Source organism: Orbicella faveolata, unplaced genomic scaffold (genome assembly GCF_042242905.1).
Source record: "Orbicella faveolata isolate gen_17 unplaced genomic scaffold, um_ofav_v1 contig_15, whole genome shotgun sequence".
Lineage (NCBI taxonomy): Eukaryota > Metazoa > Cnidaria > Anthozoa > Scleractinia > Merulinidae > Orbicella > Orbicella faveolata.
The window spans coordinates 8,177,412-8,195,000 of NW_028301542.1; the positions used below are offsets into that span (position 1 = coordinate 8,177,412).

A 17,589-nucleotide genomic window follows, 5' to 3' on the forward strand; every position below is an offset into this window, starting at 1 on the left:
CTGTTCAGGTGTTGCAGGAAGACGTCAACTCTATCCCGATCCAGGATGGGGAAAGTATCATCTACGTAGCGTTTCCAGATCTTAGGCTTGCAAGGTGCGGACTTTATTGCTTGTTCTTCAAATATCTCCATGTAGAGATTAGCAATAACCGCGGATACAGGGCTCCCCATGGCTGCGCCGTCTCGTTGTTCGTAAATCGATCCGTTGTACTGGAAGTACGTAGATCTTAATACGAAATCCAAGAGGTCCGCGATTTGAACTGGTGTAAGTGTGGTGCGGTTAGCCAGGCCTGCGTCGTTCTCCATTTTTTGTAGCGCCGCTTGTACGGTGCCCTCGATCGGTACGTTGGTAAACAGTGACTCTACATCGAAAGACACCATGATCTCGTGGTCCTGGATCTCTTCACTGGCGATGGTGGAGGCGAAGTCAGTTGAGTTCTTCACTGTGAAGTTCGAGTTACCTGCAAGAGGAGATAATACGGTAGCCAAGAAAGCAGACAGGTCGTATGCAAAGGTGTTGACACACGACACAATTGGCCTAAGCGGTGTGTCGGCCTTGTGGATCTTCGACAAACCATAGATCCTAGGTGGTTGTTTGTGTCGGGGTCTGATCTTATTATAAACCGCCTCTGATGTGTCCACTCCGTCTACATCGGGGAAACAGGGAGATCTATGCAGGAGAGGATCAAAGAACACAACAGGGATATACAACTCGGCGGTACCCAGACCTCCGCCGTTTCTGAACACACCCACGAGACCGGCCACTATCCTATATGGAATGAGGTCAAGTTTATTGATCGAGATCCTCACTGGTACACACGTAGGGTCAAGGAAGCTATTCACGTAGGACTTCACCCTAATAACATCAACAGGGATAGTGGAATTGAAATTCCTGAAGCATGGATACTCACGATCAAGAAACACAACAACAGGAGAACGGTACAACAGCGGACCACTGAGGGAACAGCTACTCGCCGGAACAATGGAACAATAGGAGGATCGAAATGCACCAATCACAGCCGACCTTTGTCATATAAATGATACCGTGCAATCAGTCGACCTCATCGCCTGAAGAAGACTAGCAGTAAGCAGTCGAAACGTCGCGATCTACATCTCAAGTGACTACATCGTGAGACAAACGATAATACTAACTACTTAATAACCGAGAGTGAGGTCGTTACGGGAAAATCTCAAACTGAGGCCTTGCCGTATTGACCGAGCGATAGCGAGGTCAATACGGTAGGCTGAGGTTTGAGATTTTCCCGTAACGACCGAAGGGTCGAGGTTATTAAGTTGTTTATTATATGGCTCATCAATGAAGAGAAAAATCATTCGAGCGAAAGTCGTCAATTTACATCCCACGATGCGCGCGTTTACCGATTCATTCATCGTCTCAAACCTAGGGCAAAACTACACAGTCAGTGAACTTCACCACTGTATTACGTATTCCGTTAAAAACACTCATTTCTTTACGGAAAAGTCACTGTCACAGCCTCAAAAACGTATTTTAGTATCGTGGTACCACAAGTTGATGGGGAAGTTTTTCCGACTTTTGGGGCGAAACGTCAACGCATGTAGAAAAGACAGCAAGTGCTTCAAAATTGTCCAAATCAACCGTCTTTCGGTGAAAGAAGATACTAATGCTTCAGAATGCACTGCTCAAAATAAGCTTAACTCGATCTTCGCATTCGTTTTCGACAACATATCTTCGCCTTCTTCATTCTGGGATTTATGGATGAACATTTCAAGCCTTGTGAACGCCTGCAGTTATCAGAAACACTGCTACCGACAGAAACCACCCGATTGTTTACATCTGATGATCCTGGAAGCTGATTTACACTTGCTTGTGTCAAAGCGAGGGAATCTATTTGACGAGAACTTTGACGGAGTTCAATACTTCGGTAATTGCTGTGACTAAGATGATAACTTATAAGTTTCTTTGTGGTGTTCTGCTCAGGATGCATGGCAGATCTGCCGATGGTGTTTTTTACTTAGCGATTTTAGCTTTACTTAAGACTAGGCAAACTTTGATTGTTTTTCACTAGTGCCCGCCAAGGTTACCGACTGGTAAGTCATCTATATACATTTTATTAAAGAAATATCTCTAAACTTTTAGCTACTGATATTCTCGTACTGATTTTAATCGGCTTTCATCGCTTCAATGCGCTTGAATTTTCAGAACCGGGCTCTTCCTAATTTGCATAATCCGTAATCGGCCCGTGGGCATTACGGGAGAATAATGCCCTACAATTCAGTGACAATTAACCAATCAGAGCGCGCGTTATATCGGCCACAAGCCAAAGCCATATAATAAACCTTATTATTGCATCTACCACGATGAATAACAACAACCTTTTCCTCGTCATTTCTGCTATACGTATTTAAGCTTATATATTTTGTAACGTTTCGCTAATTACACTGGAGTATGTTCACTATGTATGGTTCGTGTTAACTGTAGAAGTATTTTAGGCGTGAATCCCTAAGGGGCTAGTAGGCTATTTAAGAATTTGTAAGTTATGCAAGACCCACTCGAAGGCATCTCTTTCAACTTTGCTTTTGCTGTTATGTCGCCGGATACTGAACGAGCGAGCGTTCCCGCTTCGATAGCGCAATCCTTCACTGAGGGAGCTCTTTTTCATGAGACTGCTTCACGAACATTGTTTCCTCGTCTTTTCGACGTTAAGTTTGATCAGAAGTTCGCTGCATTCAAACGCGGTCTCGACGAGAAACAAGCTGCCACTCAGTCTCAACTGTAGAGGCTAAAAACGGTATCCAAGGCTTCGAGTTCTTTTAACTCAAGTACAATACGAGTTCAGCAACTCTCTGCTGGATGCAACAGACGGGACCAGCAAGACCATCTCAAAAGGAAACCTTTCAGCAGTCAAGTTATTTCGTTCCGCGGACAAGAACCCCGCTGTTTGGGCAGCAGTGCAAGTACGAATCGACGAACTCGCCGAAGATTCAGAGGAAGAGAAAAGGCTCTGATCAGCCGAAGTGCGAACGCTAGCTAAGATCCGGGAGAAAAAGCGGAAAAATGCGTCTAGCTGGCCAACTCTACAGCTACCCGCTCTACATCCAGTGAAGCTCCATCCACTCGTGGCCTGTCCACTGGCAATTATTTTTCTTCTAATCAGCCTTTTTGTTTTTTTCGCATGCAGTCCTTTCGTGGACGTCAGCCTCAACTAGCAGACAAGTGTTTCAGATGCGGCCAAAGAAGCCACTGAGCAAGTCCATCTTCCTGCCCAAGCCGTTTTAGAGGAGCCGCTGCAGCCCCTCCAAGCAGTAAAAATACATACTTATGGCAAATACCAAGCTGCATTGAAGAAAATGGGATAAGATGAGTATATAATTTTTTCAATTTAATCAAATGATTGGGAGACCCGGTTGAACTTATTGATAATTTTGTTGAACCATGTGATTCAAGGTTTTTTGGAAGTCTTGAAAAGACAATTTACTCTAAGGGGCTGAAAAATTTCCTTAGCTGTTCATTCATCGTTCGCGTAAATTTTGGTTATGTCAATTGTGTCCATTACTTTTGATTTTGTCATGGCAACCGCAAACTTCGTATAGGTTTGGACAAAAATCAACTTTTTCGACATACTTCTGTATTTTTTTTTCCAGCTTTGTTCATCATTTTGCTGAATTTCACTAAATTGTACATTTCATAAGCATTCTGGCTTCATAAGCATTCTAGATTATTTTTTGACTTTTTAAGAAAATAGTATTATCCAAGATGGTGGGTCAAATGACGTCATGCGACGTCACAACCAAAAAATATGTCATTATTTTATAGAGCAAGCTCAGGGCTTCCTGTACCTTAATAGAACGAAAACCCAAGGAGAGGGTTTCATCCCCCTTGTGCCACGATGGGGGTGTTAGTCCGAGGGTTAACAATTGTACTAGCCCTGATGACTGAATGAATGAAAAAAAGACTGATTATCAGGACAGAACGCATTATATTTAAGTTAAAGGCAACCTTATGGTTAATGTAGATTTTTTAAATCATATAGGTGCTTCTTGCTTTATTCGCGATACTATTTTTGATGGGTATTAGATTCTCTTTATTTACATTCCACCCTCAGCTCAGTTTTCTAATAATCACTCAGCCATCCAGTCCAGTATAGTGATTTGTCGAGTAGGCTATTTCTGATCTTCTGGCCATAGGTTCAGTGATCGAGTGCGCGTGTGCTCCTGCTGTTGTTAACCCGTTGTCAGTTTCCATACAGTTGGAGTTCTGGAGGAATAATGTTTCGTATCTCAATTCCAGTGTTTTGCAGACGTTGCTCGCAGACTATCTTGTATTGTATGCTCGGATGTTAGCGCTATTGGATTGGCTGCTTTTATTGCCATTGGTAACATTGCCTGTTTTCGCACAAAAACTGAGATTCTATGTAGATACCAGATCGAGTACCGCGTGGAGAGAACTCCACTGTGTTTGTTTTGCTTTGGAAAGTTTGCACATCTTCTTTCAGGGTGCTATGTTAAGTGGTTTACTGACAACCAATCTGTACCTTTGATCGTCGATTCTGGTAGTATGAAACTGTGTTCGCTTCAATTCGCCGGTGATATATTTGATACCGCCAAAGAAAGTAATATCAAAATCGAGGCTGAGTTGATACCTCGTTCATTTAACGAGAAAGCTGATTACTTATGCAAGATCGTCGATTGATGACTGGTCAGTTAAAGATAGCTATTTTCATGAAGTAACCTCTTATCGGGGTCGCTGTTCAATTGATTACTTTTCCAGTTAAAAAAAAAAAAAAAAATTCAAGTTTTTCCCAGTTTCTATTCGAAGATTCTCTAGCATTTAGTTGGGTAGGAGAAACCTGTTGGCTGGTACCACCTGTTTCGTTAGTTGAAAATGTCATCCGCCACATATGTTTTTGTCAATAGAAGTGGTTACTCTTTATTGGCCTTTCAGCTCCCTTTTGGCCTTTTTGGTGGAGCGTAGGTGGGGTTTCAGATCTTTTGTTATTGATTTTCTCTTCGTTGAGAACGGTAAAGATGTTTATCTCCATGGGGCAAATAACAGTTCCCTTTTGACTCGGAGAAGTTTAGTTGCTTGTCGGTGCTGTACAGTCCAGTGTCCAGTGGAATCTGTCTATGGAGAAGTCATGCCGCGCGGTCACGATTACGCTGTTTTAGGCCGTTGGGCCATGTCACCTTTGTGCGGGACTGCCCGTTTATCATGTGTTGATCTTAGGTGATTGCACTGTTTTAGGCCATTAGGCCATGTCATTTTTGTGCGGGACTGCCCGTTTATCATGTGTTGATCTTAGGTGATTACACTGTTTTAGACCGTTGGGCCATGTCATTTTTGTGCGGGACTGCCCGTTTATCACGGGTTGATCTTAGGTGATTACACTGTTTTAGGCCGTTGAGCCATGCCATTTTTGTGCAGGACTGCCAGTATATAGTGTGCTGAATGCAAGATTTAGGCCTCTGGGCCTTCCTTATGTTCTGATCTGCGTGTTGTTGCATTTTTTTTTTCTAATTGTTCTCACATTTCTTTTGTTATCTTTCAAGTCTACAAAGTGGATGTGTGTTTACTTCAAAGGTTGCCCACTCAAGAGATCCAGACAACTTCGCAAGTCAGCTGAAGGTCTTCCCTTGCGTGCCTGTCAAGCAAAGGCCCCTTCAATAACAGAGCGTTATTCAAGTGACTTTCAAACATTTAGAGAATGGTCTTCGCGCTTTGAGGAAGTCGCTTGTTTGCCGTCTGATGAGACGTCTTTTGCTCCTTATTTGGAGTATTTTGCTGCAGCAGAGTTCCCTCTACTCCACACTTGGTTCTGCCTGTTATGGCATAAATTGGGCACACCATCGGTATGGCTTTCCGACTTGTGATTTGACTTGTGATAGAAGTTTTCTCGAGACGGCTAAAATTGAGCTTGCAAAACCTGTTTCCATAAAAAGGGGGGCGCTGTTACTCCCGAGATGATCTTGAGGATATATAATAGGTTTGCGTGCGCCAAGGCTAATCTTGCTAATCTTCGCTTAGCCGCAATTTGCGTGACTGCCTAGTGGGCTTTTCTCCGCGGCAACGAGTTAGCTAGCCTTCGTTGCTGTAACGTTAGTTTTTGCGATGCATTTGTCAAGATTTATATATGTAAGAGCAAAACAGATGTTTATTATATGAAATTTTTAGTTTTAATTTTATGAATTTATTTTCTTCGGAGATGTAGCATATTTTGTTCTCAAAAAATTCGTATTAAAATAAAGTTTTAGACTTGGCATGCGTTTGCGGAACTAGGATATCTTATACACTTGTTTAACTGATCTACATAGCTTAAGAACATGGGCCGCTAAGGAGCAGGCATCAGCAATCTACACTTTTTATGTCACGGCAGATTGAAGACTGATCGAGCTAAGGACGACTAGCCACAGCTATATTACGATAGGTTAGAATCTTTACTTTCAGTGTCTAGAAATTTGCACACTTAGATTCCTTTGTTCTCTTTCTTTATTTTCGAAAGCGGGCATCAATAAACGAGATGCCCGCCCCTGATGCTGTGTTTGTGTTTATTAAGATTAGTTACAAAATATTTTATAATCGTTTCAGGGTGATTAGAGTATAAATATATTTTGTAACGTTTCGCTAATTACACTGGAGTATGTTCACTATGTATGGTTCGTGTTAACTGTAGAAGTATTTTAGGCGTGAATCCCTAAGGGGCTAGTAGGCTATTTAAGAATTTGTAAGTTATGCAAGAGCCACTCGAAGGCATCTCTTTCAACTTTGCTTTTTAATTCTTCTGTTTATTCACTGCTGTATTTTCTTTATGATGATGTAACGCTCGCTGTATCCTGCATCAATAAACGAGATGCCCGCCCCTGATGCTGTGTTTGTGTTTATTAAGATTAGTTACAAAATATTTTATAATCGTTTCAGGGTGATTAGAGTATAAATCAACTATTTGTTCCTCATTTCGCCATGTCCGTATTTAATTGACTATTTATTTATTTACAATATCGTATAAATAAACAGCGGAACAGGTCGTTCGGATTCTCTTCAATTCTCTTGACTGTTGATCGTCTAAAACACTTAATCACGGCTTGAATCATTGGAAAATTCATACAGCTCATCAATTTTGTGACTTTCAATGTCTTCTTTTTCGGCAAACGAGTATGGTTAAACCTGTATGAGCTATTTATATAATTACAGGTAGTTCCTAGTTATAAAAACGTTTGTGAGAAAATTTATTGAATGTAGAGTATTTCTGCGGTCAGATATTGGGTACTTGCGTCGGAACTTCAAAGAATACCTATCTTGACACAGTGCATGCGACCGTAAAACGGCCTAAACAGCGGATGTTCGAAACCCGGGGGAGGGGAACTCCTATATGAAAAGGTTGGGGATGCTCGTCGCCTGGGGCACAAATCAAGGATTCTGGTCTCACTTAGGGTGTTGACGACGAAACGTCACCATCTTTAGCTGTCAAAGTAACCTTTAGAGTGCATTCGAAGAAGTAACAATTAAAAGAAACGCTCTCATTTAATTTCCGGTTTTAGGCTTGATTTCCGCTGATCTCTCGAGTACGCGAGTCGGGTCTACAAGTGCGCGACAGATACTTTCTTGAACAGTGGCTAGTAATCGAACCTATTTCGTTTTAAGTGGTATCTTTTAGGGGTCTTATGAAGCTCGAGCAACTCCCATATTAGTCTCCATTAGGAGTAAAACTCAAATTTACCGAAGAGCATCCCTGACCTTTTCATATTCATATTCGTTGTACTTGACCGTTTTAAACCAAAAACTAAGGTGCGACGAAGGGGAAGGAAAAATTCAAAATCTTTCCAAAACCATTACTCTATGACAAGAAAACTCGACAAAACCTGGCTTCCACTACAAGTTTATTCTCACCACAGTTTTCTAACTTGTACTTGACCACTACTGGGTTTAAGACGTCCATGCCTAGGTTGTAATACCGAAAAAATGTTAAACCGTCTTTAACTTAATTTAACAATAAAGCTAGTGCCTAGCAAATCCCAAAATAAATCCTTGAATTGAAAGTATCAAATACTAATTCCGAGTGTAATGCCTTTCAATTGAAAAATATATATTTGTATATACTTTCTTTCACTCTTTGCCGTTTTGGCTTTTCGTCAAGCCTTTATTTGGCCTGCCTTGGCAGTCCAGAATGAGCTTCTGCATGCTCAGACAGCTTAACATTGTTGTAATCCTTGTCATGCCATGTTATCTCAAGTCGGTGATTCACAAAGTGATAGTCTGGCATCTGGACAACCTTCTTAGCTCTGTATGCAAAGAAGCAAAGGAACTCGAATTAGTGACACTGGGTCGAGTGCATCAGCATATAAAAAATACAATACTATTTTAAATGTGCAAACTACTACCGTAGCCTGATCGTTGCCAGCTTCCGAAGTTTACTATCCTGATTAAAAAAAAAAAAGTTATCTCCTCCTAGGTAAGGTTGTTCGCTGGATAACTAACTGGATCTTGTGTTTGCAGTTCAGATATTTTTGGAGTGTTCAACACCAATCCCCACATGGGGCATCTCTAATCTAGAAGTTGGAGCTAAGGTCGCTGATTCCACTGTAACAGTGACCACTAAAACTTATTTATGTCTTGATGAACTTATTCATGTCTTCTTATTGTAAGTCATCAATATCTTAAACGCATAATAAAAAAGAAAAACTTACTTGTAAGTAGTTTTCAAGTCACATCGGAAATGGCCACCTCCTTCAAGCAACAGAGCCATGTTAAGATCACCTTTAAGCACTCCATCACGCACATACATTTCCTCAGTGCATGGCTCCCATTTCACGGTCTTCTTCTGCATAACTGGACTATTGGCAGGAAAGTTCACCCCGTCAAATCGAATTTCATAGGAAAAGCAGTCGCCTTCCATTCTGATGGAAGAAAGGTCAGCCATATATACTCAGTAATGCTACCATGACCACTTAAGATAATAAACAAGAAAACATTCAATTAAACAGTCACAGTTGTCGACGTCTTTCTTCATTCTGATAAAAAAGAAATAAAAGATAGTCAGTGTTACCATGTAAAGATAAAAGGAAGACTTTGTCATTTACAGGCATAGTTAGCAATGTAATTTAATAGATGATACCAGACAAAACCAGTGGCGATTTTTTTCTTCTTCCCTTTTATGATACACAGAGAGAACCATTTTGGAAAAATGCCTTAAAGTTTATATAACCCCAAATATATTTTTATCGCGATAATCTTATATTGCATGGAACAAATTGCCGCAAGCAGTTGTGTTGTTGGTTAAAACAGACTTTTTTTATGAATTTATTAAGTCGGGATCACTAAGCACACGACCTAAGGCGACGGAGACTGGGGCTAGTGACGTCAAACAAGGATATTGACGCCAGTTTTGAACTGAAGAGAAGAGGAGTAGATATTGAGGAGTAGTGAGGAATTTCCGTAGTATGTCAATGAAATGACCTTTAATTTTTCTTGGCGAATTTATCATATAAGTTGTTTAGATGTATCAGATTGCGTATTTATCGTGCAAACTTCTTGAGGTTTTTAACTCTGGAAGACGTTTCCACGAGCTTGTAAACATCAGTTGATGAAGCATACTCATTCCACAGTGAATGCAAAGCTGAACTAAATAAACCGCAATCGCTTGGAAAATTTGTAGATAGAATTTCAGAATACTCTGACTTGGGATGACAATTTTCATGGCAATTCTCCGACGGAAGTATCACGTATTAATTTTTTGTGCTGGTTCCTGTAAATTTGCTATAAATCTTCTTAGCGAGAGCCATTAGCTCTACGTCTTACTTACTTTATGTCATTTGTGGCGAGGCAAATGCCCCCGTCTTCGTAAGTCATGCTTCGTTCCCAAGAAAACCCCTCAGGAAACGACTGCTTGAAATAGTCTGGGATGTCTTCTGGGTATTTGGCGAATACCCTGTTGCCGTAATCGAATACTGTTGTCAAGATATCGAAAGCGAAAGGCAGAGGTCCGCCGTCTATGACTGTCAGGTCCATAGTCTGTTTTCCCCTAAAACACAAACAAGAAACCAAAGACGTAAAAAAAAGGAACTGTTCATATGCAGTGCTTTTTTTTTCTCTGTTACAAAGTCCTTGGATAATGACGCCAGATACACTTATCTGCTTTGCCTGATTAATGGCAATCGAAAAATAGTTCTAAACTTCTCATCAACAGCATTCTGTTAGTAGATAAAGCCCTCATTAAACAAGTGAATATTTGCTTTTGACTATTACAGTCTGATCATGACCTCAAACTTTCAGAACCGTATGATTGTTTTCCTGGTAAATATTTGGTGGCTTTCTTTTACACCACCAAACTATAGAAATTTGAATAGAGGGAAATGGTTAGGAGGGTCGGTGAACCTGAAAGAAACAAACAAACTGGCTAAAATGTATGTTGAAAGGTCCTTGACCCTGCCCATCTTTCGTTTAATGCCCATTGATTGTGTATAAATCACACTACAATCACAATGCTTCTCTTGGTTAGTTGTGTGAGCACACATAACCGCCTTTTGTATATTGCCAGGTTTTGTGCGGGGTCAACCCCCAAAATAGCCAACAAAAACATAAACAAAGAACTTCCAGGTTTCATTACCATTTGGCTCTATTATCTATACGCAAACATTTCAGTAAGTTCCTTTTGACTGAGTTAATTGGTTGCTCGCTCTTTTGAATAGTGCGCACTTTTACAGTGCTTATACTTTGACACAAATGAGGCGACGACCAACTTTTCTATGTGGCAAAGAAAGAGAAACAGGGGAAAAGAAAGCAAGTCAGAAACAAGGCGAGAATTACTTGATAAACTAGCTATGGAAACGTTAAATAAATAGACACTTAACAGACTGGTCGCATCACAGAGGATGTCTTCAATCTGACAAAAACGCAAGTAATGAAAGGTTTTTTTTCAGGTAAATGATGAATGGCTAAGAAATACATAGCAAGTGGAGCCCTTTAGCCCCACAATCCTTGTAACATAGAGCAAAGGCAGGTAGATTTTAGGTTTCGATTTCGAGGCAAGGATAATTATTCATTTTTGAAAGTCTTCGTGTACATTTTCTCGCTATCTTCTTCGTTCGTTTACCTTTGGAGAAACTTTAGAGGTGTCTCGCGTCCAAACGATGAAGCGCGTCTGGTTGAAACTGTAGATACTTAAAACCCCTATATCAAAGTAAAGCTTATAGAACTGGCTATCACAATATACCAAGAAATTGGGGATAAAATGAATTGTCGAATTTTTCTCGACCTCTAAATGCGAGCGTCCGAATAACCTTTCGCGTCTTTTTTAAAAGCTACAAGTCAAAGAGAATTTGTTCGTTTGCTCTCAAATTTAGACGTAGAACACAACTTCTCTGCGGGCAGTCCATCTTTTTGCATCGTATTTCGAACATGTTCTGTAACTTTTCACGGAAATTAAATATGACAAATCGCACACACGTTCTTTAGCGCTTTGGGTCCAGAAACTGATTAGGAACAAATTAAATAAACGAAAAACAAGATTCGCTTCGCCTTGTAGCTTTCAAAAGGTGATTTGGGCGCTCGCATTTACAGGTCGTAAAAAATTCGATAATTCCTTTTTATTTCAATTTTTATTTTAATTCTTGGTATAGTTTGATAGCCAGCTCTATGAGCTTTAATTAATTGGAAATAGGGGCTCAGGTGTCCACAGTTTAAACCGGACGCGCAACATTGCTTGGACTTAGACACTTCTGAAGGCGTAAGGTAACCGTAAGGGTCGTAAAATCGAAGGAAAGAGAAATAAACCCTGTATCTGCTGCGATATACGGATTAAAATACGGCTTTGGACGTATTCTCGGTATTAGATATCTTGTTCAATGGGAAAAGAATATGAAAAAAAAATACTAAGCAATGCTCGAAGCAAGGGTGCCGTAAAACTGACCGCAATGATTAAACATTTGTACACTTTTACTTACTCGAAAGGCTGGCCTCTTCCTTCCCCTGTAATCACGAACTTGTGCCCGTTTACAGCACCGTCCATACGCAGCTTGATCTTCATTTCTGGTTTAATCATACTCTGCGGAAAGAAATTGGGATAAATCTGACATCAGTCACCAGTTCAAAATAAGCAGTAGAGTAAATTCATCGGTCAAAATGAAACGAAACCTTTTCTCGTGCAACACTTACCATGATGGTAGACGCAAGTAAGATTTTAGCGTAATGCAGCTCTTGTTGTTCTCGATCTGCTCTCTTCCAAATCACCAGGGTAAATGAGACCTCAGCACTGAGGATGCTGCTTTAAACCTGAATGTCACACCCAAAATAGAATCAATTATAAGCCAGGAACCCTAATGTAACAAAAAACAACTCATTGTAACAAACACCAACCCTTTGATGTCTATCATACCAAGCCACACGTTTTCGTTGTCCACGTACTATTTCAAAAACTCGTGCTTCGGGCTTCATCACCGGTTTCCAAACGCGACAAAACATTTGTTTTTATTGTTTTCGAGCGTTTTGAAACCTGATGAAACCCGAAGCGCAAGTTTTTGAAATTAGTTCTTCAACAAAGAAAATTTGTAGAAATTATCATTACAATAAGTTTTCTGAATTTAAATATGTTTTATTTGAGGCGTGGAATGTCACCTACTTGCTGCTTGCTGGTCTGTGATATTATTTTATTTGCATTCAATGCCACGTTGTTACCTAACTGTTTGTGACTTCTGAGCGAGCACGTTGCTTCGCAATGCAGATGGCAAAGTACAGATTTAGACCTCCTAAACTAGCTTAAGAAGAGGAAACTTGTGTGTCCAGCGCTATTCCAAAGTCTACTCAATATAAAAACCGCAGGAGAAAGTTGTTTCCCATGTAAGTGCCATTTAGGGGCCGAAGTGTATAAGCAAGGTTGAGACCGAACCAAAAGACAAGGTTGCAATCAATGATGGAGAATTAATTTAGAAAAGAATAGCTTTTTCTTTTTTGAGGACTTCAACAACTGTACCGTTACATTCAATGTCAGCAGTAAATAAGCTTGCTTTAAAGTGTATTGTAACTCTGTGTGATTAAATAAAGTTGTTCATCTTCATGTGTTGATCTTGCTCTATGAATATGCAGATTAAGAAACATTTTACACGCGGGTTTGAAATCGTTTCCAAGCACGTGCGGTTTTCATATCGTTTTTTATTGGTTTTCTAAACTCGATCATCCACCTTACCAGAATGAGGCGTTTCGGTTGGGTAACAACGACATGAATAATTAATGAGTTTCAGAAATGAAAATCACCTTGGGGCATCGACTAACAAGTGCAATGATGCAAACATTAATGGAATTACTTTTGTAACTACGAGAATTGAAATTTTTCCGTTTTTGGTCGCCTTTTCTTTTTTGTTTTTGTCTTTGTTGTTACAGGCTAATTTTTGCGAACTTTCTCGTACAGTTTTAAATGGAAATTAGCTTTTTGACGTCGTGTTAGGTAATCGTCTATTGTTTATCACGTATTAACCTCGTTAAGTCTTCTTCTGGTTCAAAATTCCGTTTTAAACCGTCGTAGTTTTCTAGCTGTATTCAGTCGTTGTCAGTTCCGGAGTGCCGTACAGATCTTGTAAGTAATCTCGTATTTTCCTTTCTATTTTTTTTTTTTTTTTTTTTTTTTTTTTTTTTTTTGCCGTTTTTCGTATTGTTGTATAATCGGTATATTTAAGTTTAAGTTCGTGTTTATTAATTTCTGCATTTGTTATTTTGGTTTTAAGTGAATCGTTAGAATTAACGACGAATTCAAAAAATAGGTCTTTTTCATATGGAATTACATAATTCATCATATCATCAAGTAAAGATACTGTTATCTTGATTTTCATTTCTGTTAGCATTAGGGTTACCCTTCATTGCTTCGGTTAACGAAGAGTTGATACATGACATCAAAAGCGTGGTTATTTTCACGACTATATATAAGATCTGCCTGTTTCTTCGACGCAATCAGTCATTCAACCAGTCTAATTTGGCTTAGCAGATTTAAATTAAACTAGGCATTACATCCTGGGTTTTTTATCAATCAGTCTAATAACTGTTTTTTTTACACCAAGAGTTGAAAATGGAGCAGAGATACATCCTCTCTTATAAGTTATTGTATTTAATAACTTATGTAATACTCTACAATAACTTATATAACTTATATCTTTCATTTCGTTAGCGTTAACCTTCATATTAAGAAAGAGTCGCACTAAAAAGTTTATCGAGTAACCAGGAGGACAACCAGTGAACACACCAATGTCCTTGCCTCGATGTTTTTGCTTTTGATTAAATAACATTTTCCAAATAATTATTTATTAAATAGTATTTTAGACAACTAGACTTTTTAATAACAAAGTGTGTTTTCAGCAGTGGCTGCATTAAATGGTTTTGAAAAAATGGCCATCGCTATTAAAATGTTTTAGATTAGACAAAGTGCTTACCGACTCTTATTACCTTTCTTTAAACTTGTCAAGCTTTCTACGTTTCTCCTCTAGTTTTGCTTTCACCATTTGTTGCTGATACGTAAAGCTTGACATGGTAAACAGAACGAAGCAAATAATTTTGAATATAAAATAAAATTACTTTACCAAGTACAGTTAGCCGCGGAACCACAACAACAATATAAATAAAAGCAAGTATTGTTCGTATGTCCGACTATACTGTGCGACCTGACGGTCACCTGCTAAACGTCATCGTGCAAGGAGTTTGATAAGTTTAATAGGGTTAACAAAGACAAGACCAATATCACCCATATGTGTACCTTTCCTCGTCTCTCGAGTATTTTGGACTGATGCTAACTCTCCCCTGTAGCTGGCGCTCACATTCTTTTACTTTTTGCTTTAATATCTCATTCTCCTCCGCCCTTTGGGTGGCTATGTCCAAGCTGGCAAATAGAATTCGAACAAGAACATGGCTTACACACTGCAGTCTTTTAGTTTACAATGTCTAAATAAACCAAAAGGTGTCTTCACATTACAAATTTTTTTTTTCTAAAAACTCAATAAATTTTGGTCTTTTGAACGAGAACCATCACTTAAAAGTTGAAATTCGTGCGTTACATTCTTATCTTACTTTGTACGGTTAACAGTCATTACTAAAACCGTCTCTTTTCATCATCGTCTGATAACAATGGTACTGAGATAATAATTAACTTTTGGAGAAGTGTATCTGAAAGAAATGACCTAAGCTGCCCGACAAAAGTGTTTTAAGAACCAGCTTGCAATTCTTAGAGAGCAGTTTGAATGCCGTTCAACTTGGCTGGGTATGTGCCACTGGTCTCCCAGAAATCCCGTGCTCATTATCGTCCATTCTGTGGTCAATTATATATAGGCCCCATCTTAGTCGCATTTTTGCAAATGTAAACTTTGCGATCTCAACTTAATAATTTTCTGTTAATTGTTTATCAATCTACCTTAGTATACTAATTGGCAGATTCGTCATACGTAGAAGATCACACTCTTCACCTTCAAACGCTCTGGTACATTATTATCGGAAAATATTCAAAATATTTCCTCGATTTCCAACGAGGTGCTCTTGTTGAAATGTGCGACCCAGTTTTAGCTCCTCTGTTGGGACCCCATTATAGTCATTCCAGTGATGTAAGTGCTACCTAGGCCAGCGGCACATCCCCAGTACCTTATTGATAGAAAGTAATCCCCTCCCCTGGGGGGTGGCTTTGAAAAATCATATCACATTATATTACATCAGATTACATCAAATTACCTACCATTACACCACAATGCATCCCATCATATCGCATTTACCTTTCTTTTAAGAGATTTTGTAGGTGGGTGTTGTTTTTCTGTAAAATTTCTGTGTTGTTCTTCAACTGTTCTTCGTAATGTTTTCGTAACTTCAAGACCTTTAAAATTGTTTAAACAGTATTACTTATATTTTATAACTTCAGCCTCTTGAACGGCAATGTATAACAATTTGCTTTTCATATGCTCAAAAAAATTGTTACCTTTCCTCTTGTTCACTTTTTAGTTGCTTTTCTCGAGTCTCCCACTTTTCTTTTCGGTTGTAGATGAAAGTGAAGAATGATCATCGCAGTAAATTTTCCAATAAATAACATCTCCGTTACTCTGATAAGTGGGCTAATGCCTACCTCAATCGACTCAAAAACGCTATTAAATGTAAAAAAGGGGTTTCTCTATTTAAAGTGAAAGTTTCTTCTCTAAAATGAAACTCAGAACGGAATTATGAAGAAAAACGGGTTAGTACTAGATATAATGTCCCGAGAATATGGCTGTAGCCCTTGTATACCCCTGGATACCCTTGTATACCCCTGTATACACCTGTATACACTCGTATACCCCTGTATACCTTTGTATACCCCTATATACCCCTGTATACCCTTATATACCCCTGCATACCCTTGTATACCCCTGTATACCCTTGCATATGCTTGTATACCCTTGTATACTCTTGTATATCCCTGTATATCTTTTTATACCCTTGTATACCCTTGTTCACCCCTGTGTACTCTTGTATACCCTTGTATACCCCTGTATACCCTTGTTTACCCTTGTATACCTTTGTATATACCCTTGTATCGCCTTGCATACCCCTGTATACCTCCTTATACCCTTGTATACCCTTGTATACCCTTGTATTTCTCTATACCGCCTTGTATACCCCTGTATACCTCCTTATACCCCTGTATACCCTTGTATACCCTTGTATACCCTTGTATTTCCCTATATCGCCTTGCATACCCCTGTATACATCTTTACTTCCTTGCATACCCTTGTGTACCCCTGTGTACCCTTGCATACCTTTGGAGCGGCCATCCATATGGCTTTGAAGAGACAGTCACTGGTCTCAGCGTGTCGATCGATAAGTATTTATATAGCGGATCGATCGTGTTTTCACTATGTGAAAAACGCAAACTATTTTATGTAAGAGCCCCCGGACGAGTATATAGGTTATTAATTACTTTTAGTGCCAACGGTTTTCCAGTTTTAATTAAATTTCAACCTGCAACCTGCAACCTGCAAAATTTACCTGCCGCGGAAAACTTAATTTTTTTACAATAAGCAGCTTACAGCAACCTCCACAAAGCGACTCGCGTGTTATTGTTTAGAGATTAGCGAGATTAAAACGATGTTATTTATAAAATGTCTCACAGCGTGGCTTCAAATGAGGAAGACTTTGAAAAGGATTCCTATTGAAAATAAGCTTATCTCGCCGAGGCAACTCCATAATGTTCATAGCAAACGCCACAAAAAAAGTCATTTATACTCTAATCACCCTGAAACGATTATAAAATATTTGGTAACTAATCTTAGTAAACACGAACACAGCATCAGGGGCGCGCATCTCGTTTATTGATGCCCGCTTTCGAAAATAAAGAAAGAGAACAAAGAAAACTAAGTATGCAAACTTCTCGACACGAGAGTAAAGATTCTAAATTATCCTTAATATAGCCGTCCTTGGCTCGATCAGTCTTCCATCTGCCGTGACGTTTGAAGAGTCGATCACTGACGCCTGCGTTAGCGGCTGCAGAAGCACCTCCTGCTCTTAGACTGTGTAAACCAAACAAGTGTTTAGGATACCCTAATTCCGCAAACGCTTGAAAAACTATTTCCCTAGTTCTGGTATAACTCATACCCGTGGAACGCAAACTATAAGAAGAAGTAACTT

The 17,589-nt window shown here is 39.4% G+C and overlaps 1 protein-coding gene across 1 annotated transcript; it reads right to left on the minus strand.

The window, feature by feature from the left end:
- Positions 1–7,902: 7,902 nt before the first annotated feature.
- LOC149113394 (GFP-like fluorescent chromoprotein cFP484) lies at positions 7,903–12,174 on the minus strand. Its single transcript, XM_089288303.1, has 5 exons — positions 12,124–12,174; positions 11,913–12,013; positions 9,773–9,991; positions 8,658–8,867; positions 7,903–8,252 (listed from the first exon to the last, which is right to left on the minus strand). Exons 1-5 carry the CDS (start codon positions 12,124–12,126, stop codon positions 8,111–8,113), a joined length of 675 nt encoding a protein of 224 aa, XP_089144429.1. The 5' UTR covers positions 12,127–12,174; the 3' UTR covers positions 7,903–8,110.
- Positions 12,175–17,589: the final 5,415 nt, after the last annotated feature.